At 31.2% G+C, this 25298-nt stretch overlaps 1 protein-coding gene and 1 long non-coding RNA gene across 4 annotated transcripts; one reads left to right on the top strand and one right to left on the bottom strand.

Annotated features, from left to right (window-relative positions):
• Positions 1 to 1225: 1225 nt before the first annotated feature.
• LOC142637927 (abscisic acid receptor PYL4-like) lies at positions 1226 to 2461 on the bottom strand. The gene has a single exon (XM_075811905.1). It carries the CDS (start codon positions 2216 to 2218, stop codon positions 1592 to 1594), a length of 627 nt encoding a protein of 208 aa, XP_075668020.1. The 5' UTR covers positions 2219 to 2461; the 3' UTR covers positions 1226 to 1591.
• An 8613-nt stretch (positions 2462 to 11074) lies between these two features.
• Positions 11075 to 17692, top strand: LOC142641242 (uncharacterized). 3 transcript variants are annotated; one of them, XR_012845342.1, is made up of 5 exons: positions 11075 to 11387; positions 11520 to 11598; positions 15206 to 15341; positions 15664 to 15731; positions 17478 to 17692. It is a non-coding gene; the product is annotated as an uncharacterized LOC142641242 (long non-coding RNA). The 3 variants fall into 3 exon arrangements; XR_012845343.1 differs by having other exon boundaries at positions 15682 to 15731; XR_012845344.1 differs by lacking the exon at positions 15206 to 15341.
• Positions 17693 to 25298: the final 7606 nt, after the last annotated feature.

Genomic DNA, 25298 nt, shown 5'->3' on the forward strand with positions numbered 1-25298 from the left:
TCAATAAAAAACAATTCAAGGATTGTAGTTTTTAGTTTCACTGAATCTAGATTTCTTCTTATGAGATTTAATGGGAGAAGTTAGAGAGATCTACTGGAGCCATCTAGCTTTCTTTTTCAAAGATTTAGTGGATGAAATATAAAATTGAGTTTTATAAAATTGATTTTTTAAATATATCTTTATGATGGTACTCTTTTCGCATCTATTTATATATATATATATATATATATATATATATATATATATATATTTTTTTTTTTTGTATACTATTTTTGAAATTTTTTTTATCAAAAATTAAAAAAGTTTTGACTGTTTTTTAAATTTTCAATAAAATTTTTTCAAAAAATGAATTTTGTAATGTATGTACTAACCGGACCCCTCTCTCTCTCTCTCTCTCTCTCTCTCTATATATATATATATATATATATATATATTTTTTTTTTTCATAATATTTCGAGACTAAAAAAAATGATATAGAATCACTTTCTTTTATATGGATCAGATTGATCAGAACTCGGAAGTTGTAAGGAAACTTACAAAAATATTAATGCTGACTGTCATGCACCACCTAATTATTAATTTTACCTCGCAAGATAATTAATTATTCGATTAAGAAGGACAATGAAATGGACATTTATCATCATCACCATCTAAAAATGCTTTTTTTTTTCTTCACTATTTTAGATTAAGAAAGCATGTGGTAAACAAAAATTCGTACTAGCTAGCTAGTATTAGATTGGTGTGCATTGCCTGTATTATAGATTGGTGTTTAGTGTAGTTCAAATTTCTAATCTTCACAAATTAAATATAGCAGTACTAGACTGTGTCACCCTGGGATGACATATATATATATATATATATATATATATATATGATAAAATAACATATATTATATCCTAAGAGGATAAAGTAAAGTATTTAATGTACGACGATTTCATTTATATCAAATTTCCGCAAATAGATTAAACGCATCCCACATTTTATAATTACAAACAATTAAAAGGGGGCCACATTCGAATTCCACTAGCTTCATACGATAAACTTAAACTAATTTTGTGCTTTATGAGTTGCCACTTGATTTTCTTCTCTAAGAAAATATCTTGTGCAAACTAGGGTTTACTTTACTGAGGTCTTGGTTCAACAAGAAGAACAAGAAAAAATAAATAAATAAAAGAAAGGAAAACATGAAAGCAAACTAGAGAAATTCACAATGACTAGTACCCAATAAAACAAGTCCCCAAAGAGACACACTGATCATATAGCATAAATAAAACATAAAAGTACACTATGAATATTGTGTATAAGCTAATGTAGGTAAAGGAAAACAATGACTAATTAAATTTACATGAATACATTATACATATAGGAGTAATATATATCACACTTTATATCACCACCAATTGTTATCTGATAAGAGGGCCTTCAGAGAGAAAAACCTAACACTCTACGAATTTCCCATATGGGTCTCAATGATATGTGATAACCCAATCCAAACCCATATCAGAAAGAAAAAAAGAAAAAAAGAAAAAAAAGAAAGAAAGAAAGAAAGAAGCAATTTAAGAATAATCACCATGCAGCAAGATTTTTCTTGCTACTTTGTAGCCATATTCTCAGCGATCTGAGCCAAAGACTGCAAATTACAACGTACTATCGTATCGACAAACACACACGTCTCTTCCTTAGTATTACCAGAAGGCACATCCACAACGTAGGACTCGACCACCACTGTCCCGGTCCCAGTTCCGGTCGAGTGAAGCGTCATGACCGACCGGTAATTGTTGAGCCGGTGATCACCGCCGATGATGCTGAAGCTGATGACGTGGCGCTCATCGTCGAGGATCTCGAGCCGCTCCGTGCTTGACGCGGCGGGGAGTCCCGACACCACGTGGACCTCACGGAGCGTGCCTACGTCGCCGTCGCCGTCTATGACGTGGCAGCTCTTGACAAAGTGCTTGTACGCCTGAGGGTTGTCGAAGCGGCGGACCACGGACCATACCATTGAGACGGGCGCGTTCATGGTCTGCACCACGGCAGAACAACATTGATTAGACTCGACCATGTGAAAATGATGTTGCAATACAGGCTCAGGTATTGAGACCCTGTAAGATATCGGGGTGACTCGAAGCCTGAGACTTGAGGATTGGGAGGGTTTAGAGGTGGTTGTTGTGGTGGTGGGAATAGTAGGGTTAATTCTGTGGAATTGAAGTGATGAAGGCATTTTCTTTGTCAATTTTGCTCTGTGTTTTTCTTGGGAAAGTTATGGTTGTTTCCACAAAGTTCACGAGAGTTTATATATATGTATATTATATACATTTGTTAGAAAAGAGAAAAAGAGTGGGAAAGAAAGAGAGGGCTTGGGTTGTTTTTTGTTGTCCACTTGGATTAGTTTTTGCTCTTTCCGATCCCCAGAGAGAGAGAGTTTTAGACTTTGTGAGAGAGAAAGAGAAGGAAAGAGAGAGAGAGGGTCCTTTATGTTTTTATCTCATGGCTGACGCCAAAGCTAGCAAGTGGATCATCAAGTTGCAATATGTTTGGACTTGGTTTTTAGCTTAATTATCCTTTTCTTTATCTGAATCTACAACGGTGCCACTTTGTTAATTACAATATTATACTCATTGTCATTTTTATACGAGTATGTATATTTTATCAAAGTTTTTAGCGTTAAAGCTATAATTGTAGACCGCCGACGGTGGACCGTGGACGGTCTATGCTTTTTTAAGTATTACTAGCTAGTACAATATATCTAGAAGATAGTCCTCTCTAGCTCAAGTTGCAACCATGCACCTTGCGCGGTCCAATTGCAGCCATTGGGTTTGTCAAAGCAAATTTCTTGAAAGGCATATATGCCAGTCTTGCATACAAGTCACGAGATTATGAAATACACACACAAGCATGGATATCTTCCAATTTTTTTGTTCACGATGGGATTATGTTTTATTGATAATTAGCTCATCGTTTCTACTAAAAAAAAAAAAACACTGATATACTAGTTAGGGGTTCTGATTATTTTGAACTCAGAACCTCATGAATCTCATTTTACTGTGGGAATTAATACCCTAATCCTTGAGTTTAATTACCATTTTAGTTGGTGCTATATTATGATATGTTATCATAAACAAAGTAGAATATTTGAAATTTGATCTATTTTATAGTTGATATCAAATGAACTCGACCTATTACCCATTAAAATGAAAAGATATTTCAATTTTTAAAAATCTCATGGATACTGTGGATCGGTAATACCATGGGCTACCACAGATCGATATATGTTTTATGACGATGCTCAATGTTTACTCAAACATTTCTTCTTTTTCATCTTTTAGAATTAAATAAATCTTAATAGTAATCAACTCCAATTTGCTTCCACTTTATGGTTGCATCAGTATAATACCGATATGATATTAGTTTTTAATTCCAATGCGTGAAACATGCATGCTCTTATGCATTTTACAAAAAGATAACAATATATGCGAGCCTTTTTTCTTTTTTGGGTCTTCATTATGTGCCAACTCAGAGCATTTGGAAGCAGCATCATTCATTGACCGATTGATATCTTTGTTTTTGGGCCATTCCGAAAAAAAAAGGATTCTCATTTTGGGAATAGTTGGAATTGCTTAAGTGATATCTTAGTGTTATTGACTCATCAAATATATCATGTCCCTTTCGCGAAAAAGAAAAAGAAAAAAGATATCCTGTGTCCCCAATTACCAGAATAATAGTATCTATTGGCCTCAATACCACTTTCTAAGCTCAATCCACTAGAATTTTATAAATAGACATTTTTTTTTGAAAGGTTATAAATAGACATTTTAAGTGAGAAGGAGGAATTCAAAATTTCAAACCCAGGATGTTTTTGTTAAAAGAGTTTAAATTCTATAAGAATATGGTGTAAAATTCAAAATTTATACTTTCCAATCCTTACATGTCACATCATCCTCTAACATATTAAAGAATAGACATAACCACGCCCAATCAATTCTAATACTCATTTAAAAATCCAACTTAACTTGTAGTTTATTGAGGGGTTTGACTTGTTTCTAGTATTTTTTTAATTGGAATCGTTTTATATATTAATGAGAAACTGTCACATCACCTACTAATTAAATAAAATGTAGATATTAAAACTCATTATTACTTGCCATTGTGTATTTAAAACAAAAGAAGATCTTCAATTAAAAAAGTATAGGAGGTAAGCCAAACTCTTTATTAAGATGTTATTAAATGTGATAGGATGTATTATTAAGTTTTAAGTAAAACCTGATTTGACAATTTCTTATTAAATAATGTAAAATATAGGCTTTACACTATCTTTACCAAATTTGGATGCTTGTTAAAAATATCAAGAGATGCCATTTATCTAAAGAATCATTAGCATAGAAAAATGAGGATCATTAAATATTTTAGTATTCTTTTTCATTAAAATTATTAGCGGTCACTTCTCGGAAGAATTCATAGTTCAAAAGAGGAAGTAATGCAATTGACGTGAAACCCAATCCACATTCACTCTGACCGAAATTCTTCACCTTCAAATTCACTGGAAGATGGAGATTAGCTTACCTGCCTCTTCAGAACAAAATATTGTTGTTTTCTTATCCATTTCACATGGCTGCCACTTGGGAATTTTTTGACAATAGTTTGCTTCCTAATTAGAGGGCGTTTGGATAGCCCGTCGCGTCCAAGTTTTGCGTTTCAGCGTTCAGTTTTTTTTTTTTTTTTTTTTTCAAGCAGTAGTTGTTGACTAATTCCTCATGAACAGTGCATCCGTGCACTGTTCATGGACTCACAAATTTTACTTTTCAGCAATTTTTTCATTAATTCCTCACAAATTTTACTTTTCAAGCAGTAGTTGTTGACTCACAAATTCCTCACAAATTTTTTCAAGCGTTCAGTGCTTCCTACAGTGTTTTCAGTTTTCAGTTTTCAGCAATAAGTTCTATCCAAACGGACCCTTAGTCTCCAAAGCAGTAGACTTTTTACTGAAAGGTAAGTTATGTTGCCCCACTAAATGAAGTATTTTCTAATTTTATTATTATTATTATTGTAATCCCCTTCAATTAGGGGGGGTTTGGTGGAGAGGTTTAGTAACTAAGCATCACAAGTAGGTTCTATTTTATTACCGATAGCAACTTTAATCAACTCTCTTTCAAAGTACTAGATGCTGCTTTGGCGTTTATCTCACTCTTAGACAACTTTTTTTAAGCACGATTCCATCTTTGTAAACTTTCTTTTGTCCATTCTTTAATTTTTCTAGTCCCACAAGGCCAAGTTGATCATTTTTAGGTTGGAAACTGTTCCTCACATGTTGCTCTTTATAAAAGTCCCTATTAATTTTAAGGTCTCTATAGGATCAAACCCTAGAGTGACATATTAACTGTCATTCCTTGTGATATGGTTAGTGGCACTACAAGAATTTTGGTCTTTTGCGACCAATGTTTTAGTGACGACCAAAAAGTCGTCACTATTAGGCATACATTAGCGACGATAATTATTGTTCATCGCAAATAAGTGTATTGTAGCGACAACACTAAGATAGTCGCTAATAAGTCGTCACTAACACCATGGAGGGAATTTTATTTACTTTTGGAAAATGGAGGGAAACTTCTAGCAACGACAATAAGTTTTGTTGCAATGACATTTACGTCGCTAAAATAAGGTTTATTTTAACGACGATATCTATCGTCGCTAATAATCATCTTTAGTGACGACTTTATGTTTCATCATAGATATGTGGCCAAAAATATATAATAAGTAAATTATATATATGCTTTATTTATCGGCAATGACACATTAGTGGTCGCTATTAGATGGCTATTTGCGAGGACACAACATGTCATCGCAAATATATCTACCTAAATATTATGGAGGGTAAAATTTTCACTCTCAAAAAAGTGGTGGGAATTATTGGAGGGAAGCAGATTATATATTAGCAATGAATTAGGTTGTCACTATAAGGGATCTTTTAATGAAGACAAATATTGTCGTCACTAATATGTGTCTAAAACAATTTTGATATAATATGATTTTTTTTTTATATCAAATCCTCCAAATGCATCTTAAAGTATTTAAAATGACATAAATTCCTTTAAAATATTTGAAATGATTAAAATACCATTAATCTCGTCAAAATGACCAAAGTACCCCCAAACTTATATAATGACCAAAATAAACTTAAAACCTCCAAAGTAACTTAAAACTTTCAAATCCGTTTAAAAAAAAAAAGAAAAGAAAAAATGAGACAACGGAGGGCTTGTTGCTTCAAAATACTTTCAAATCATAATGTTACCCATTTGAAACTTGAAATTGATAAAATAATAAAAATTGATAAAGTTTTGATTCCACTCAAAATACTGACTAATTCTCATAGTTATCAAAATGTGAATCGTATCGTGAATCAATTTTTGATTTTTCTGTATCATGGGTATTAGTCAATATTTACCAAACTAATAAGTTCATTATAAATATATGAAAGGTATATTCATTATAAATTCATAATATATTCAACCAATAACCAATTCAATCATCAATTATGTAATAATATTTACCAAAAGTAAGTGAATAAATCAAATTAAAATTTATTTATAATATACTTATTCAAATTAATTAAAATCATAGGTTGTAATACAGGATATATGAGCAAAAATAATAAAAAATTTTATCATTTTGCCTAATCAACTTTATCTAAGTTAATGTTAACATGATGTTCATCATCTTTCAAAATTATTTCTTCATTAACATTTTCTAACAACTACTTCAATACCCAATAATCCAATGAAAACCTTCCCACTGAATCTAATTTCACAAAGTCTAGTAGTCTCAAGACCATCTATTAAGTTTGACTAGGTTTGACCAACTTTAACCAAAATTTGACTTTGCTTTTCTCTAAATCCAGTCATTCGATTGTGATCATAATTTGCTAGAATTATTTTTTCATTATACTCTTCAAATCCAACGGTTAGATGTCAAATCTAAGGATGACACGTGATGGACATATATTATGTACCTTTATGGCTATGTTCTCTCAATCTAATCATCAAATTGTTTTCAAATTTCACCAATATCAATATGTCACCATACTCTTCAATCCCAATGATCAAGATTCGAATATGAATTTTACAAAGTCTAGTGGTCTCGGGACCATTTTTTTTTAAGTTTGACCGAGTTTGACCAACTTTAACTAAACTTTGACTGCGTCTTTCTCTAAATTCAACCGTTTGATTGTGACCATAATTTACTAGTATTATCCTTGCATTACACTCTTCAAATCCAACGGTTAGATTTCAAATCTAAGGATGGCGCGTGATGATCATATGTTATCTATACTACTATTTACGGGGCTTTCCCTATTTGGATTCCACATTTTTATGGTTCTAAAATACCCCTATATCCCTATGTTTAAGTAGAGATAAAACTAAAAGACAATTTGGTAAAAATGCAACTCTAACTCCTACTAAAATATTGTCTAAAAAATAGGGTCACTCTCCTCTTTATTTTTAAATTGATTTATTCACTTATAAATTAGATTTTTAAAATAAAAATTATATATATAAAATAATTAAATACAATTTTTTTTCTACAAAATAGGACCATGAAAAAAAAATCTCATTACATGCGCGAAGCGCGTGTGATGAGGCTAGTGTACCTTTATGGCTATCTTCTCTCAATCTGATCATCCAATTGTTCTCAAATTTCACCAGCACCAATATGTCACCATGCTCTTTAATCCCAATGATCAAGATTCGAATATGAATTTCACAAAGTCTAGTGGTCTTGGGACCATCTATTAAGTTTGACCGGATTTGACCAACATTAACTAAACTTTGACTGTGCCTTTCTCTGAATCCAGTTGTTTGATTGTGAACATAATTTACTAGAATTATCCTTTCATTACATTCTTCGAATCCAACAATTAGATTTCAAATCTAAGGATGGCGCATGACGGTCATATGTTATGTACCTTTATAACTATGTTCTCTCAATCTGACTATCCAATTGTTCTCAAATTTTACCAACACCAATATGTCACCATACTCTTCAATCCCAATGATCAAGATTCGAATATGAATTTCACAAACTCTAGTGGTCTCAGGACTATTTATTAAGTTTAACCGGGTTTGACAAACTTTAACTAAACTTTGACCGCGCCTTTCTCTAAATCCAGCCGTTTGATTGTGACCATAATTTACTAGTATTATCCTTTCATTACACTCTTCGAATCTAACGGGTAGATTTCAAATCTAAGGATGGCGCATGATAGTCATATGTTATGTACCTTTATGGCTATGTTTTCTCCATCTAATCATCCAATTGTTCTCAAATTTCACCAACACCAATATGTCACCATACTCTTCAATCCCAACGATCAAGATTCGAATATGAATTTCACAAAGTCTAGTGGTCTCGGGACCATTTTTTAAGTTTGACCGGGTTTGACCAACTTTAACTAAATTTTGACTGTGCGTTTCTCTAAATCTAGCCGTTTGATTGTGACCATAATTTACTAGTATTATCCTTTTATTACACTCTTCGAATCTAACGGTTGGATTTTAAATCTAAGAATAGTGCGTGATGGCGTGTGATGGTCATATGTTACGTACCTTTATGGCTATGTTCTCTCAATCTAATCATCTAATTGTTCTCAAATTTCACCAACACCAATATGTCAACATACTTTTTTTTTTTTTTTTTTAGAATACTCTTTAATCCCAATGATCAAGATTCGACTGCCTTTCTTGAATCAATATTTTATTTTTTTGTATCATATATCATAAGATACACAAATACTTAAAAAAATTATTTAAAAAAAAAATTACACACACACACACATATATAAGAATGGTATATTCATTATAAAATCATAATATATTCAACTAATAACTAATTTAATTATCAACTATGTAATAATATTTAGCAAAACTAACTAAATAAATCAAATTGACATATATTTATAAAATACATATTCAAATTGATTAAACTCAGAAGTGATAATACATGATATATGAGCCAAAATTATAGTTTTTTTTATCATCTTACCTAATCAACTCTATCTAAGTCAATATTAACATCATGTTCATCATTTTGCAAAATTATTTCTTCTTTGAGATTTGCTAACAACTATGCCAATAGCCAATAACCCACTAAAAACCTTCCCACTTAGCCTAGTTTCACCAAATTCAGCAGTCTCGGGACCATCTATTAAGTTTGACCGGATTTGACCAACTTTAACAAAACTTTGACCGCACCTTTCTCTAAATCCAATCATCTGATTGTGACCATAATTTACCATAATTAACCTTTTATTACACTCTTCAAATCTGACGGTTGGATTCCAGATCTAAGTATGGCGTAAGGGTGTCAAACGGGTAGGTTTTGGTGGGTTTGGGGTGGACATAATTGAGTTGGGTATATAAAACATTTGCCCATTAAGACCCATTTAGCTAATTGCTTCTAACCAAAACCAACCCAACCCAATTATTATGGGTAAACCCCAACCCACCCAAATACCCAATTATCAAAATTACCAAAATGCCCCTAAAGTGTAAAAGACCAAAGCACTCTAAAATCTTTCAATTGAATGATCAAGATTTAAATATGAATTGGAGCATGATGAACACGTGCCATGTGACCCCATGAAGATTTGGTTAGTCTTGTTCTTGTAATCTAAACATCCCATTAAAATTATGCTTCGCAAAGTACTTCCTTTAAAGCTATGTTTTCCCCTTGATGACACATGGGAGTGGTAGAAGTAGTTCAAAGTATTGCCTTTGAAATTATATTTTTCATAAAAAGTACTACTTTTCAAAATTTAATGTTTAAAGGGAAGATACTGGTAGGTGCTCCTCTAGATCAAACATTAGATTTTTGTTTTATCTTGACATTAACTCTTTCTAATCATGGGTTTTCCAAATGGTTTTCAAACTAAAGCTATTTTTGTTTTTTCCTCTAAAATCAAAGTCATCAATATCTAAACACATATTCTTGATGCATGTAAGATATCAAGAGACATATGCGCCCAAGGCTAGACAAGTATGTTCTAAAATCTCTAAAATAACTAAAAATATCCTAAAACCTCTAAAATAACTAAAAATACTCTTGAAACCTCCATAATACCAAAAATACTCCCAAAACCTCTTAAACACATATTTGTGGTATTTTTGCTAATTCTAGTGGTTTTAGAGGCATTTTGGTCATTTTAAAAGTTTCAGAGTATCTTGGTCATTTTACAAGTTAAGGGGTATTTTTTTTGTCATTTCATAGATTTTGGGAGCATTTTAGTCATTTTAGAGGTTTTAATGGATATTTTGGTCATTTTTTTGGCTTAGGGGTATATTAGTCATTTTTAAGGTTTTGGGGTATTTTGGTCATTCTCATGAATAAAACCAATTTTTCAGATACACATTCCAACCGACTCTCTATCTTTTCTCTATCTCACTTAAATATTATTTATTCAATCTTTTTTTTGTTCTTTTCAAATTCCAAATAACTATATTTTTTTAAATCTCCAATGGTGTAATTTTCATGCAATATTTATTTGTTATTTTATTTTTTATCAAATCTATGTTAGTCTTGTGCAAATTCTTTGGACTTTTGATGAGGAATGAGTTTATCCATTAATTCTTATGTAAACAATTCACTAGTTTTTAAATTTTTATCTGTTAATTATGAATATTCATCAACTTATCATTATCTCTTTCTATTTATTTTAATAAAAATACACTATCTAGTCTTAATTAAAGATATTATTATTCTAATTCATTAAATTCTAATTAATTTCCTTTTAAAAAGACTTACCATAATTACTCCATTATTCACTTTTTATTTTTAATTTGTTTTGAGGAAGATTTTAGTGATTAGTATTTTTTTTATATAAAGCAAAAGTATATCATTAATTTTTTTTGGATAGGGTATATCATTAATTTTTAATAAAAGACAAACTTATGAAGTTATAATCATTTAGTCCTTTAAAAAAAAAAAAAAAAACATTTAGTCCACACGTTTCTTTCATAAAAAAAAAAAAAAGGTTCAAAATAAGTCCCATTTTAGTCGCAATAAGCCCCCACTCACCACTTCAAAAATTTCAGCCTCCCACTTAAATTTTTTTTTTTTTTTCCTTTCAGATTTGCCGCTTCTTTTTATTCTCATTTTGTGCCTCCACCCACATTTTCCTTTCACTCAATCTCTTCCTCTCTCTGCCGTGGTTCTCCCTCACCCGTTCTCGCCGCCGACAACCACCATCCACACTGCAGTTATCAACGACGACGTGGTGGCTTCCCTTCTTCCTTTACCAGCCTTCCCCTTCACCCATCTCCTCTCCAGCTCTTGTTCTTCACTGAAATCTCATCCTCCCTCCTCCAAAATTTCAAACTCCAAAATTTCAGGAGTGCATGACGGTTATTTTTTTATCTCAAACTTGTATTGTTCTAGGAGAAATTATTTAGGCTTTTTTTTTAAAATTATTTGATTTCTCTATTGATTTAGTTCTTGGTTTCTTACTAACCATTTAATGATTATCTTCCTCTCAGATAACACTCTGTGGTTGGGGAGTAGAGGCAGCGGAAAAAATTAATAAAGGCGATTTTATTATCGAGTACATTGGAGAAGGTAGTCTGTTTTATTTGAATTTAGCTTATATTGTCACAAGCCTGCAAATTTTTTTTAAAAATTGTTTTTTCACCTTTTGTTCTGTTGCTTTGGCTTTATTTTCATGAACAAGAATCTCACATTTCAAGCATTGCCTCTGTTACTCATGCCTTGTGATGCCAATCTTCTATTTTATTTTTCACTTTTCTTGGGTGTATATATGATTAATCAGGTCACTATATCCTGCCTATTTGCTTGGAAAGTTTGTCACCTTTTAATCATAATTAGGTAGGAGGATTTGGAAGTTTATTCAAATTGTGTGTGTATGTGTTAAAACATGAGCCTTCGAAGCAACCTCTTGTTGCTGCAGCTGTGTGCTCATATAAATCATAATTGCTTTTCTTCTATAGGAGATTTTCATTTGGCTTTTCTTGGGGTTGCTAGTGAAAATGACAAAATACTTTTCAAGCTTATTGTACTAGTTAATTTGTTAATTTTCTGTTTAAGTCATTGACCCTGTCAAATTTCATCAAGGCTTGCCTGAGTTTTATTGGTTCAAATCAACATAACTATATTGTGGTCACTTTTGCTCCTTGATATTTCTTTCTTCTTTTTGTGTGTTTGGGGTTTGGAAGTAGGAGGGGTGGGGTGCTAGAACTTGTTTAGATGAGTCATAGTGCATCATATTTAATCTGCTGAGCATTTACAATTACACCATAGAGGCTCCCATTTTCAAATCTGCATAACCATTTGTAGTGCCACTTTATTTGTAGACTAATTGTAATGAAGTTTTGCATGTGAACAATCTCTAAATTCTTAAAAGGGGTCATTGATTATTAAGAAATTGGGTTCATTATCGTGACTGGCTCCATTAACTAATTATTGGCGTGAAAATTGCTTGTGAACAATCTCCTATTTTGTTTTCTGAGGTTTCTTTCTAAGCTATAAGAATATTATCTATAGAAAAATGAAAGAACCCCTCCAGGCATCCCATAGCTGGTGGTTCTAATTAGTACACCTTGACTGAGAATTATAAAAAGCAAAAGGTCCTTGCTTTACTGATTTTTATGGCTACTACAAGTTTCTATCATATCATTTGTTAAGAGTCAAGACCTGTGAGTTGCAAAAGAGTGAGAAGTTATTTGGTTCTTGGCATTGTAGATTTGTGCAATTTGGACCTTAGGTGAAGTGCCACTATGGAGCTCCAAGTTGCCAAGGCTATCTTGGGACCAAAAGAAAGATTGGTAAAGTGGATATTTGCTGGGGAACAAATGTGATTGGCAGTATGATTTGTATTGACAAATGTTATAGGTGGGATAGTCATGTCATATATCACTTCCCATAAAATGTGGTCAAATAAAACAACTAAAGAAAAAGAAAAGGAAAAAGAAGGGAAGTAGAAGGTACAGTCTTTTGTCATTGTTTTTACACCATTCAAGCTATTACATCCTCTCTAGATTTTTTTTTTTGTTACATCTAATTCCCCTATACCCAGAAATTTTCTTCTGTAGACTTGTAAGTGTAACATTGTGAGTTAGTCAGGTGTAAAAATTCAAGAAAAAAAAAATCTGAAAGAATGTCAGATTGGTTGGAATTATAGTTTTGATAAATATGTGGCATTGAAACTTGTGTTCACAGCATCCTTTTCATGGCTAATTGATTCCATTGTCTTGGGTTTTTTGTACCTGACATTATTATCATAAGAAATATTTATCAAATTCCCGAATAGTGTGTTGTTGGGTATTTCCCTTTTGGGTGTGAAACACAAAGTGCTGTGTTGGTTTTAAGGAGTGAATTACCTTATAGGATAGCAGATGCTTGTTCATGTTCCTAGTGCCTTGTCCATCTTCACTTGACCAAAGGCGACCTATGTTCATTGGGGTTTATTTATTTTTATTTTTTTAATCATTTATCCAAGTCCGATTCTTACTAGTCATAGGAAGGATATTTTGATTCTTCTTTTCACATGCATTCTACCTTTTCCTCTCCAATTTCAGTTATACGTCCGCTTATATGTGGATATCTAATTTTTATATGATCCATGTATGATATATTAATATTCATGTGCATTACAATAGCTTCTACCCAAAGCTAGGTAAGTCTCTCTAGCTTTCTTTCCTATTTTGTAGTTATTTTGTGTATATATTTGTAGTTAAATTTGTGGTTTTTTTTTTATTTTTGATTTTGGTTAAAGTTTGGTTTGGATTATGTGTAGTAAAAGTTTAGTTTGGATTATGGTTTTGGTTTGGATTAAAATTTGATTTGGATTTTGGTTTGGTGTCCAAATGTTGCAAGTAATACTACTGCCGTTAGTCCTTCCAACTTGTGACCAAATAGTTTAAAGTTAATCCAATGTAGCTTTTAGCAGAACTGAAAGGTGGAGGGGAAAAAAAGGGACTGCTCCTACCTTTAGTGAAAATTTTGAGACTAAAGCTTAATAACTTTATGGTTATTAGTTTCCTTTACAAACTGATTAGGTAGGCCCACTTCAATAAAACTATTTAACCCCCATAGCCACTCAAACAGAGTTAATCATATAGCTTTCTTTTTGCTTTTGCATTTTGCTTAACACTTACTTATGTTGTACAGCTAACCCAGTTTGGAGACTACACTCTATAATCATCTAAACATCATTCTAAAATTCAAAATGTATAAAATTTTCAGTCAATATAGGCCTCAAATCACATAGTCCACCTTATTTTCCTTAAAGACAAAGGTACTGAGCTAGAACTGATGCTTCACAGGTCTTATTTTCTTTTCCACTGTTTTTTTTATTATTATTTTTTATTTTTTATTATTATTATTATTATTTTTTACATTATCTTTAATTGTATGTCTATTTGTAATTGTTATCACAAATAGTTTGATCTTTAACATATGTGGGTGTGAGTGTAGTGTTAACTATAAATTTGTGCAAGTAATGTGAGCATGTGCCTTTTGCTTACCAAGTGTTTGATAAATTGTCTCTGAGTTATGAGTTTTGATTTCTTAATTTGTTGTTGTGGTCATTGTTTATATGAGATTAAGGGTTTCATTCCTCATTTTTTATATTCTTTAACACGTTTTAATGTGAATAAAGTCTCAAAGCATTTGGGCTAGTATTAAAAGTATAGCAATTTTCTTTTGGGATCCTAAATCTATCATGGACAGACTTGAGTCAGCTGCAATACGTGATTTTTAATAAATTATAGAAAAATCATTTTGGACTTAATCTTTTGTGGTGCCTTGTATACATATAGGGCCATGTTCCCTTAAAATTTCAAATCAATTGGATAATGTTTCATGGACCAAACCATTTTTACAAGATGGCTGACCTGCTATGTAGTGAAACTGAAAGTACAACAACCCTCTCACCTTTGTTTCACTTTGAGTTAATTTTGTGGTTTTTATTTTTTATTTTGGTTAAATTACATTCTAAAGTTTTAATTATTAGTTATTACTATGCTGATATATGGGCTTAAAGTGCTTGAAGTTGTCAAAATAAATGCAAGCCTTTGAAATTCCTTCTATTTGAATAAAGAATGCCTGCTATGAGGCATACAAATTTTATGTCATGATGATAAAGATGTTTAAATTTTGATTCTTAGTAGACATGAATGTCCTTATATGTGGATTAACTTGCATGCAGTACAAGTTCTATGTTGATGGAAAATGGGGATATTATGAATTTGAACATCATGTGATTGGTGATTATGGGATTCTAAACACGCTACATTTGTCTACGAATGACATGGATGTTGATACTGATGCCTTTTCAGCATATGGTGAGTCAGATATACCATATGCTTGAAATCATGATTACCATGATACTTTGGCCCTTCTTGTTGTCTTTTATATTTTGTTATGATTTTGATGGAAGTCAGAGATTTTAGTAATATCTATATGTCTCTATGGGCTTGACTTGAGGAGTTGTTTGAACTTTAGTGTTCTTAATACCCAACCAAGCTTCGCTCATTTGAAACCTATGATCCTATGCAGCAAGTTTTTATTTGGTATCTACTGCTTTTTCATTATAGTACATTAGAATTTTGTGTTGTATATTTTTAATTAGTGTATGAATAAATTCCTTAAACTCATCTTTTACAGGCTAAGCATTCTTTGCAGGTGGTGAGTTTTGATTTTTTTTGAAGATCCGTGTGTTTGGCTTGAGCATAGTAAGTGCTTTCTTTTTAAATACTTATAAAATTCTAAGGTGGTTTACATTAGAATTTCATAACTGTTTTGTGGTGGATTGTTGAGTGTGAGCAAGCGGGTGGCTTGCATGGTGATATAAGGTGCTTTACATTGATATTGGGAGTGTTGATTGTTTTGTGAATGACTATTTTGCGCAAGTTTTTTCTCCCCCCACCCCACCTTAAAGTTCTCTGGTGAAAGCCATCTTGATGTTGGTAATTTTGCTTAATAAGCAAGTGAAGAAAAAATAAAAATATTTGGTTCTAAGATTTTATTTTTGGTTTTCCCCCCTTTTCTGATTTTGTTTATGATATCAAGGCGTCTTGGCTTTTTTGGCTTTAGTTGTTTTACCAGCAAGATCACATACGTTTTGGATTAGTGATATTCTAGTCTTTTCTATCTATTAGTTGGTAATGCTACATGTTTTATTTAATTATCATGTTTATAGTATTCACCAGCTAGTTCTTTAATATTGATCTACTAAACATGCTAATAGTATAATGTTTAAATTTGAAGGTGGTACTGTAGGCTGTTGAAGTGATAAACATAGTGAATTCACAGTATTTGCCAACTAGTTCTTTAAAGAAAAATGCTAGTACCACAAATATGCTAATAAAATGCTAGTACCACATTGCTCTTTTTGTTATATTAATCTACTAAATATGCTAATAGAATAATATTTAAATTTGATGTAGTGCAGTAGGCTGTTGGAGTGACAAATAAAGTGAGTTTATAGGTTGAAAAGACATGCATTCCACTTTCATTAGAGTATTTCAATAATTTCCTTTGTGGCCAAAATGTACCAAGGGGAAGAGAGTAGTTTAATTTCTTAAATCTTGTGGGGGGGGGGGGGGGGCCAATGAAAAAAGTGGATTAGTTTTATTCTTTTACTCGAGTTCTAAATGTAACCACTTCCCATGTCATTCCTCTCTCACAATATTTTCATCTATTTTAGTATGAGTGTGTAGAACTAATAGAGAATTACTTTGAGGTTCTTGTCAATTTCTCCATTAATTTATAGATAAAAATATGGTATAGAATCTAATTTTATATTATTTCTTGCTTTTTGGGACATATCTAACTCATGTAATAATTTATTACATTTTTTTTTTTTGTAGCATTCAATGAACAATAAAAGACTTAAATTGTATATTGAATTGTGTACTGTACATGGTAGGGAAAAAAAATTAATTATCTCTCATTTTTTGTTTGGGATGTTGGGACTCAACATGTCTATTGTCTTTCTGTTATTCTCCTAAAGAAAGATTCTCCTATGATGCTAGACTGTTATCTTTTTGGTTTGGGGAGTAGAAGAAAGAATTAGGTTTTTTTTTCCTATTTATTTTTTTTTGTTTTATTAACAATTTGTTTGTGTCTCCATTTAAATTCTTTTGCTTTAAGTTCATGATATGTTTTTTAGATGAGTGATATTTCGTATGTATTAATGAATTTTCATTTGCTTTAAATTCTTTTACTTTAATTTCTTTACAAATATCTTTTGATATGTTCTTTGTTATGATTGTTAATTTGGACTTATTTCTTTAGGAGAACAAGTCTTGATGTAGATTAAGTTTTGTTAAATGCATAAAGCTTTCATATCTTCTTAGTTATGGTATTTTTGAAAAATATTAATGTTAAAATTTTACTTGGATGTTAAAACTATTTAGTAAGCATTTTTGTCATCTATTTTAATTGACCTTTACATTGGTTTATGGTCTTTATTTCAGGTCAAAATGTCGCATGCCTTGGCTTATAGATGATGTCGAGGGGAGATATATTTCATTGCAACAAAGTCTTACCTTGGTTGCATATTCATGAGGAATTCGTTGTCATTTGATTAGTATTTGAGTGAATAGATTCAAACTTATATTATGTATATGATATTAAAATTGGGTATTATTTTCCCTTATTAATAGTTATTGATTGAGCAGTTGTTATGCTTATATGAGTATTTGTGATTGAAAATTTGTGATGTGTATAGGATTGTGGTTTGTTATTTCTCAACAGGTACTCATGTGAAATTCAAAATGTTAATTTTAAAGAAAAATCCAAAAAAAAAAAGAAGTAAAATGTTATTAGCGACGACAATGTTGTCACTAATATTTTATCATATCATTAGTGACGACAAACAATATCATCACTAATATGCAATTTTTAGTGATGACATGTTTGTGGTCACTAATATATCATTATCTGTGATGATAGCAAGCATCATCACTAGTAATGACATATTAGCGACAATAAAAATGTCGTCGTTAATAATAATCTACTAGCGACGACAAAAAAAAAATCGTCACTACTAATGAGCTAGTAGCGACGACATTTCATCTTGGATTCTTGAGTTATTTATGACGACAATTGTCACTATTTGCGATGATTTTGTCGTCGTTAATAGTTTTGTATTTTGCGACGACATTAATATTGTCACTAAATATTTTTTTGTTACCACTTTTGTTTAACGAAAGTTAGTGACGACATTTTTCGTCGCTAATTAAATTAGCGACGATATTTTAAGCATTAGTGACGACTATATGTCGTCGCTAAAGACCAAATTTCTTGTAGTGTGGGTTGATACTTGATTGTGCCAACTATTTTAGATTACGAATAATTTTAGTACTAAAAATTATACTACAATATTGTCACAAATTAATGCAACAAGATGCCACTTTAATTATTTAATTACTCAAAATTATCAATCATCTCCCCCCTGTTAACTAAAAAACTCCATGGATTACCACTTGTTAAACAATCAATCAGCCTTATTAAAACCTTAAACATAATATTATTCGATTTAAATGAGTCATAGATTTTAATTTATTTCCTTTTGAAATCTCAATGTTTAATTAATTATTTTGAAACTATAAGTTTTAATTTGTTACTTTTTAAAATCTCAAGGTTTAATTCATTACTTTTCAAATTAACATGTGTTGAGTATGTACTTGAATTAAAGATCTAGACTAAAATCAAACATATTGATATGTGCTAAATATGTTACTTTTCAAATCTCAATGTTTAATTTATTATTTTTAAAACTATAAGTTTTAATTTGTTACTTTTTAAAATCTCAAAAGTTTAATTCATTACTTTTCAAATTAACATGTGCTCGATCAATATGTACTTGACATAACAAGCTAAAATCAAACATATTAATGTTCAAAATATGTTACATACGGATTATACTAACATCTTCCCTCAAAAATATAAATGTGGTGGAGAAAGTTATCTTGAATATGAAGTAAGGCGGTTCAATACATTTTGAGGTGAATGTGATAAATTTAAGTGCGTTTTTGTCAGGAACCTTGTAACTCAACTAGTTAGCACTTCTTGATATTTTCTCAAAAACATTCACAGTTCAAATTCTTCCTCCCCTAATAATTGAATTATCAAAACAAAAAAAAAGGGTGTGCTTTAAATATTTATATATAAATTACAATTTGAAACTTAAAGTTTTTTTTTTTTTACTTTTAAAAACCTCAACACCCTGTCTAACATTAAATTCTACATCATATTTGAGGGGCAATCCAAAGAGACGGTTTTGACTAAAACTATCTACAATCTATGACAATTGACAAGATACAGTGCATTTGGTAGAACATTACCGAGTAAAATAAATAAATAAAAGTCACCTAAATGGCTTAGTATCAAGTATCAACATAAATTATTGTCTAGACAAGTTGGCTCATCTGCCCAATATTTTAAAATGATAGAAATAACACATAATCTAGTCAAGCAAATGAATCTGGTGCTAATAGACTATGAGCATAGCACCCAAATTTTTTGGTACTTACTTTCAAGTTGGCATAATTCTGATTTAATTAGTATGAAAACTTGACTTGTCTTTCCTTAAAAGAAGCTTCCATAGAAACTATTCCAAGTAATTGATCCAAATTCCAAAGTTAAACCCATCATCTTGTTTTTTGTAAAGAGTTATCTTCCGAATCCCACTATTTTATACCTCAGTTATTGTATTTTAATTTGTTTTTCAACTCAATTGATACAATCTTGAAGTATAAATTGCACTCTCTCTCTTAAGTTTTTTGTTACTATACTTAATTAGCTCTCCTCTAATTGAGCGTAAGACATTCATCTCCTTTAAAATGCAAATTATTTACACTAACCTCTCTTTTTTAAAATATCTTGAGTTTTTTTTTTTTTTTTTACCCTCCATTTAAATTAGTATCCACACCCCTCTAATGGAAAATATGAGATTTTTAAAGATTTTTTTCAATATTTTTTAAAGATTTTTTTTTCTATTTATTTAATTAGCAAAGTTCATTGTATATATTTTGCATTTTAGAGGAAGTGTGAATATTGTATTCCAAATTAGAAAGAAGGTAAATTTAATAACTAAAAAAAAAAAAAAAATCAAGGGAGGTCGATGCAATTTTCCCTCTCTCAAAAGTGTACATTTAGGTTGGTAGAACCCACTTGACAAAAAATATAACAGAAATTTTCCAAAGCTATGCAACCAATTAGTATTTGCTAATGACACCAATAACTAAAAATAATGATTAAGATTCGGAGATTTAAAAAACTTTCACTGCTTATGCTTAGAGTAACATTACTTTCATACGAGCTCATTATTGACTATTTTTATAATGTACTAATCATAATAGATCACGTTAATAATTGTGAAAAGAAAAAAGTCTATATTTATTGAAAGTAATAAAAATGTCTCACGTCATACCAAAGATCCTAATTTCTCAATTTTATACTTTTATTCATGGGCATAGGTGCAATGCATGCACAACAAAACTATAAGATTAGGGGAAAAAAGGGAGGGAAAAATCTCAACATGACTAAGTCTACTACAAGGACTAAAAGACCGAGTCTGCATGTGCTCCATATAGGTGTACATACATTATAAACTTATAATATACTCATCTTGTATGTGAGGAATTCATGGTGATATTATATACACATATTACATAAAAACTACATTGTTTTGAAAAATTAGCTTCATTAAATTAGAGTAATATTGCTTTTATATGAGCTCTTTTTTTTTTTTTTCTTTTTTTTGATGAAAGCTTTTATATGAGCTCTTTTCAATAATTGTAAAAAAAAAAAAAAATCACTTCCTACCAAATATCCTAGTTTCTCGATTTTTGGGTGCCGTCAGGTCAATGCATGCATGCACAATAAAACTATAAGAAAAAAAAAAGGGGAAAAATCTCTGTACGTCAGTTCATGACTAAGTCTACTACAAGGACTAAAAGACCGAGTCTGTGCCCTATGTAGGTGTACATACGTTAATGTTATATGTAATATAGTCATCTTATATGTGAGGAATTCATGGTGATATTATATATACATATTACATACAAACTACATTGTCTTGAAAAATTGGCTTCATTCGATTCTAGTAATATAGTCAAGGATGAAATTACAATAAGATAGTTCACTTGACAAACAAGAACCTCTGCATACAATCCATATATTTTAAAGCTAGCTATGCATGAACTCTCCAAGTAAACAAATTTTACTACTTGAAAATTCCCAACCCACATGCAAATACAAAAACAATAATTAGCCAGACCTTAGTTTAAAAATTTTAGAATTAGCTATGAATCCTCGACGTCAACTACATTTATTCTTTTCCGTCATTTTATTCTATCAAAAAGTAAAATGACACTTCCAACAATAATCTATGCCAAGCATATAGCGTTTCTTAGAATTTTACTATGGAAATTTGTCAAAACCGGATTGGTGCAAGTTGGTTGACGTCAAACTTAAATACTTAATTTGTAATCTTAATTTGTGAAGGTTGACGTCAAACTCCTTAAAAACAAAGAAAATTGAATGAAGAAGTCCATTAATGTGTTATTAAAGTTATTAATTAGAATCATTAATGAAGAAGTCCATTAATGTGTTATTACTTTTGTAACTCCATACTAATAAATGGATTCATCTATCATTCATATTCAAAGCTACTATAATGACAACACCTTTAATAGGACTTCAAGTTACTGGTAATGACACGATAGATTTATTAAAGCCAACACTCAACGTGCATGAATCTTATTATGAAAGGACTTCTGAGATTATTATACACTAACCATTGAAAGACTAGTCCTTATTGTCTTCCATAGTCTGAGCAATTTTAACTTGCACCTTATTTCCATCATGGTCCAACAATATACCTATCAAAATATAGACTACATCATGATGAATATGGTCAAGTCAAGGACTACAATATCAAGTAGACATATTTCAATATTCCAATATTTTACATGATAAAAATATTGCAAAATTTCACAGTAAATTTTGAATAATTAATTATTGATAATAAAATATCAAGTTGGGCCACATTATTCTAACAACTTTAATTTTATATCAAATTTGATTGTATTTTTGTTCAATAATTTTTTATATATATTTATTGTGGGATTTAATGTAAGGGTTGTGTGTGAGAATTTGGTGAAGATTTTGCGACTGGTTTACGACTTGCTCGCAAGTGATAACCCTCGAAAGGCCATGTGAGAAGCATATGCTAGAATCTGAATAGTCTCATGCCAGGCTGAATTTCATGAGTTACTTCGTGACTAAGGCCAAGTTAAGAGTGACCTGCGAAACTCACTATCTGGAGCTTTTTAAAGTGTGTTTTTCTCATTTTTTTACCAACACTATATAATTCTACATTACCCATGAAATTTTAAAGAGTTTTTTCAAGGAACTTTTGAGAGAGAAAACCCTAGTTATACACTTGAGAGTTAGAGATTGTAAACCCACAATCATCTACACCATTTCTCTAAAGTTTTCCTCTACTCCTACCTCCCCATTTACACATCCTTGAAAGGTTCTTAGCCCAAACACTTATCTCACCCATTTTGAGTATTGAGAGAAGTTTTGGTGCGTATGGGAAGTATTGGAAGAAGCCATTGATTGGCGAATACAATTTGGAGCTAATTGTGGGATTCAGATAACTAGTGAAGACATGGCTTTGTGAAGCCTATTGATAGCTAGAACTTAGAGGGTTCAAGTACATTAGGTAAATTAGGCTTGGAGGGTCTTTTTGATATTCGTGTACTCCAACTTTATTCACTAGTGGATCAATTTCGGCTTGGAGGGTCACGGAAAGGTTTTTCGCTGAGTACTTCGGTTTCCTCTTCGATAACACGTCTTAGTATTATCTTGTGTTTGCATCTATCTTCCCTTACTTTTTAAGCTTTGTATTTGTTATTGCTTGCTTATGGTTTTGGCTTAGAGAGTAGTTCCAGTAATTGCGTATTATTTACTTTTGTTTTGCACTTAAATAAGTTAAAGTAAAAGTAATTTAGACGGAAGTTTAAAAATTTGGGGTTTAAACAAGTTATATTATTTTACACTATTTGAGCTTTCATTAACTATTATTCTTTCAATCCCAAATAGGAAAGGACTAAGTTATTGATTGGTTTAGCAAATCCGGGCTTTTATTACCACAATTAGTGATATCCTGCGTGATAATTTCAACTCAAAAATGAATAAAGCTCAACCATCCATAAATTTCATCAATTGGCAAAGCAAATTTACCATGTCATTCAAATCATTTCAACTAGAAATTAAAATCCAAATCCTACATTATAAGTACTTCCGTCCAAATCAACCAACAATGATTTAACTAAATCATAATACCAATTAGAAAAATGTTGTACAAATCAATATCAATAATTTGAACTAATACTCATTCCACTAGTTATTGTCCCAACCAAGCATGGCCCTTTGCAAACTAGTATTCGGAAAATTTTGATTTTTCTCTGCCTCATCGAGCCGAGCGGGTGGCACCCTGTCACTTACATAAGTTGTTGCTAAGACTTAGAAGCCTGAAAAAAAATCATATATATAAACAACATAATCTGTATGAATGCAAAAAACTACAAAGAAAAGAAAGAAAGAAAGAAAGTGAAAGTAATTTTACACTTACCTGTGCACGAATCATCACATAATCAATTATTGCAACTTTATACTCAAAAGATGTGTCACAATTTTCCTTAAGCTCCAAGAGAACCTGTAATATTTCAGAGTGCGCTATCCCAAGAACAGCAACCTATTACTATGAAAAACTTAAATTAACATACATATACAAGGATATTGTTGGCAAGAGTGTTTATAATGTTTACAACAAACATAAAGCATTACCTGTTCCTCAATGATTTTCATCACATCCTATCTTCTTTTTTTAGCCGAGTCAGAATTGCTACCACATTAACAACCTTAGAGGGATTGACAGCATACAACAACATTGGTGCTTCCGACATAGTGATATCCTGCTCCACGGTGGGCTGTAATTGTTCCTTCATAAACGTCAATAACGAGTCGGTTGTTGGAAGAAAGTTGATCGGAGAAGCAACCTCGGAGTTGAAATTGGTTCCGGTAAGAACAACAAACTCCTCCTTGTCCTCTGAATCGACAGCTAACGAATTGAACTCGTACTCCTCCAATGGATTCTGCATTATTAATTCTCTCAACAACGAAGAAAGAAATATAAGAAAGAAAGAAAGAAAGAAAGCAAAATATACTAAGTGTTGGAATAGTAGTGCTGCTGAGTGCAATTTATATGGCAGAGTTTAGGACAATCACCACCTATTAGTTTTTATTTTTATTTTTTAAGAATCACCACCTTAGATTGGTTTTACAACAAATTATTATTAGTATTAAGTTTACTGACTTTAGACAAATAATATCATTTTAGGATAATGTTGTGAAAATGTTGTGGACGTAGTACTTCTTATTGCATAATACCCAACACATAGTTCTATCCTAGAACGAGTTAGACATGTATTCATTATATATACTCTTAATTTCAAGAAGACAATTTTTACAACTAATTCGTGTGCAACTTCCATACCTAGAATATAATTAATTTAATTTAATTTAATTTTTAGGACAAATAAATAATTTTTAAAACACAACACAACACTGCACTGGGTGTGGCTATATTCTCACACCAACCTGTTAACCGGTCCTCTATAAATACCAATACAGTTTGAAAGCTTATTCTCAAGTTTTACAAGTTTTTCCTTGCTAAAGCTATTGTTATTGTCAAGTTTTACAATTTTTTCGCTACTTTTAATTTTCATTGGGCTTTCAAGGTAAGTTAGAGTTCTAATTTGTTTGTTCTATTTACTTCATGTTTTTTTTTTTATTAACTTGAGTTATTAATTTGATTGTACATATGTGTAATTTGATTCTTTCTTTTCTTTCTATATGGTTCACTATTGTTGTTGTTATTGTATGTTTGCTAAAATAAGATTTATGTTGTAAATTTGTAATTTCAATTGCCATCATTATGGAGAGCATGACTGCAACATGTGCAAAAATTAAAGAGAGAAAAAGGAAGAATCGAGAAGTTGTAAAGAAAGCATAAAATAAAAAAGAACAGTGTATGAAAGAGTTGGTGAATAAAAAATCTCCTTTGGAGAGCAATATCAAGAGATGTAATGAAGAAAGCATTGCGGATGAAGAAAATCAAAAGGCATGCGACTTGAAGAAGGCATTTTTAAGGGCTGAAACGACCATATTTGACCAATATGCGAACCTTTTGTCACAGTACTATATTATGAGGCACGACA

Source organism: Castanea sativa, chromosome 6, assembly GCF_040712315.1.
Source record: "Castanea sativa cultivar Marrone di Chiusa Pesio chromosome 6, ASM4071231v1".
NCBI lineage: Eukaryota > Viridiplantae > Streptophyta > Magnoliopsida > Fagales > Fagaceae > Castanea > Castanea sativa.

Bases quoted from the DNA above. Each gene is read 5' to 3' on its own strand.
- LOC142637927 (XM_075811905.1), bottom strand. From the start codon at position 2,218: ATGCCTTCATCACTTCAATTCCACAGAATTAACCCTACTATTCCCACC.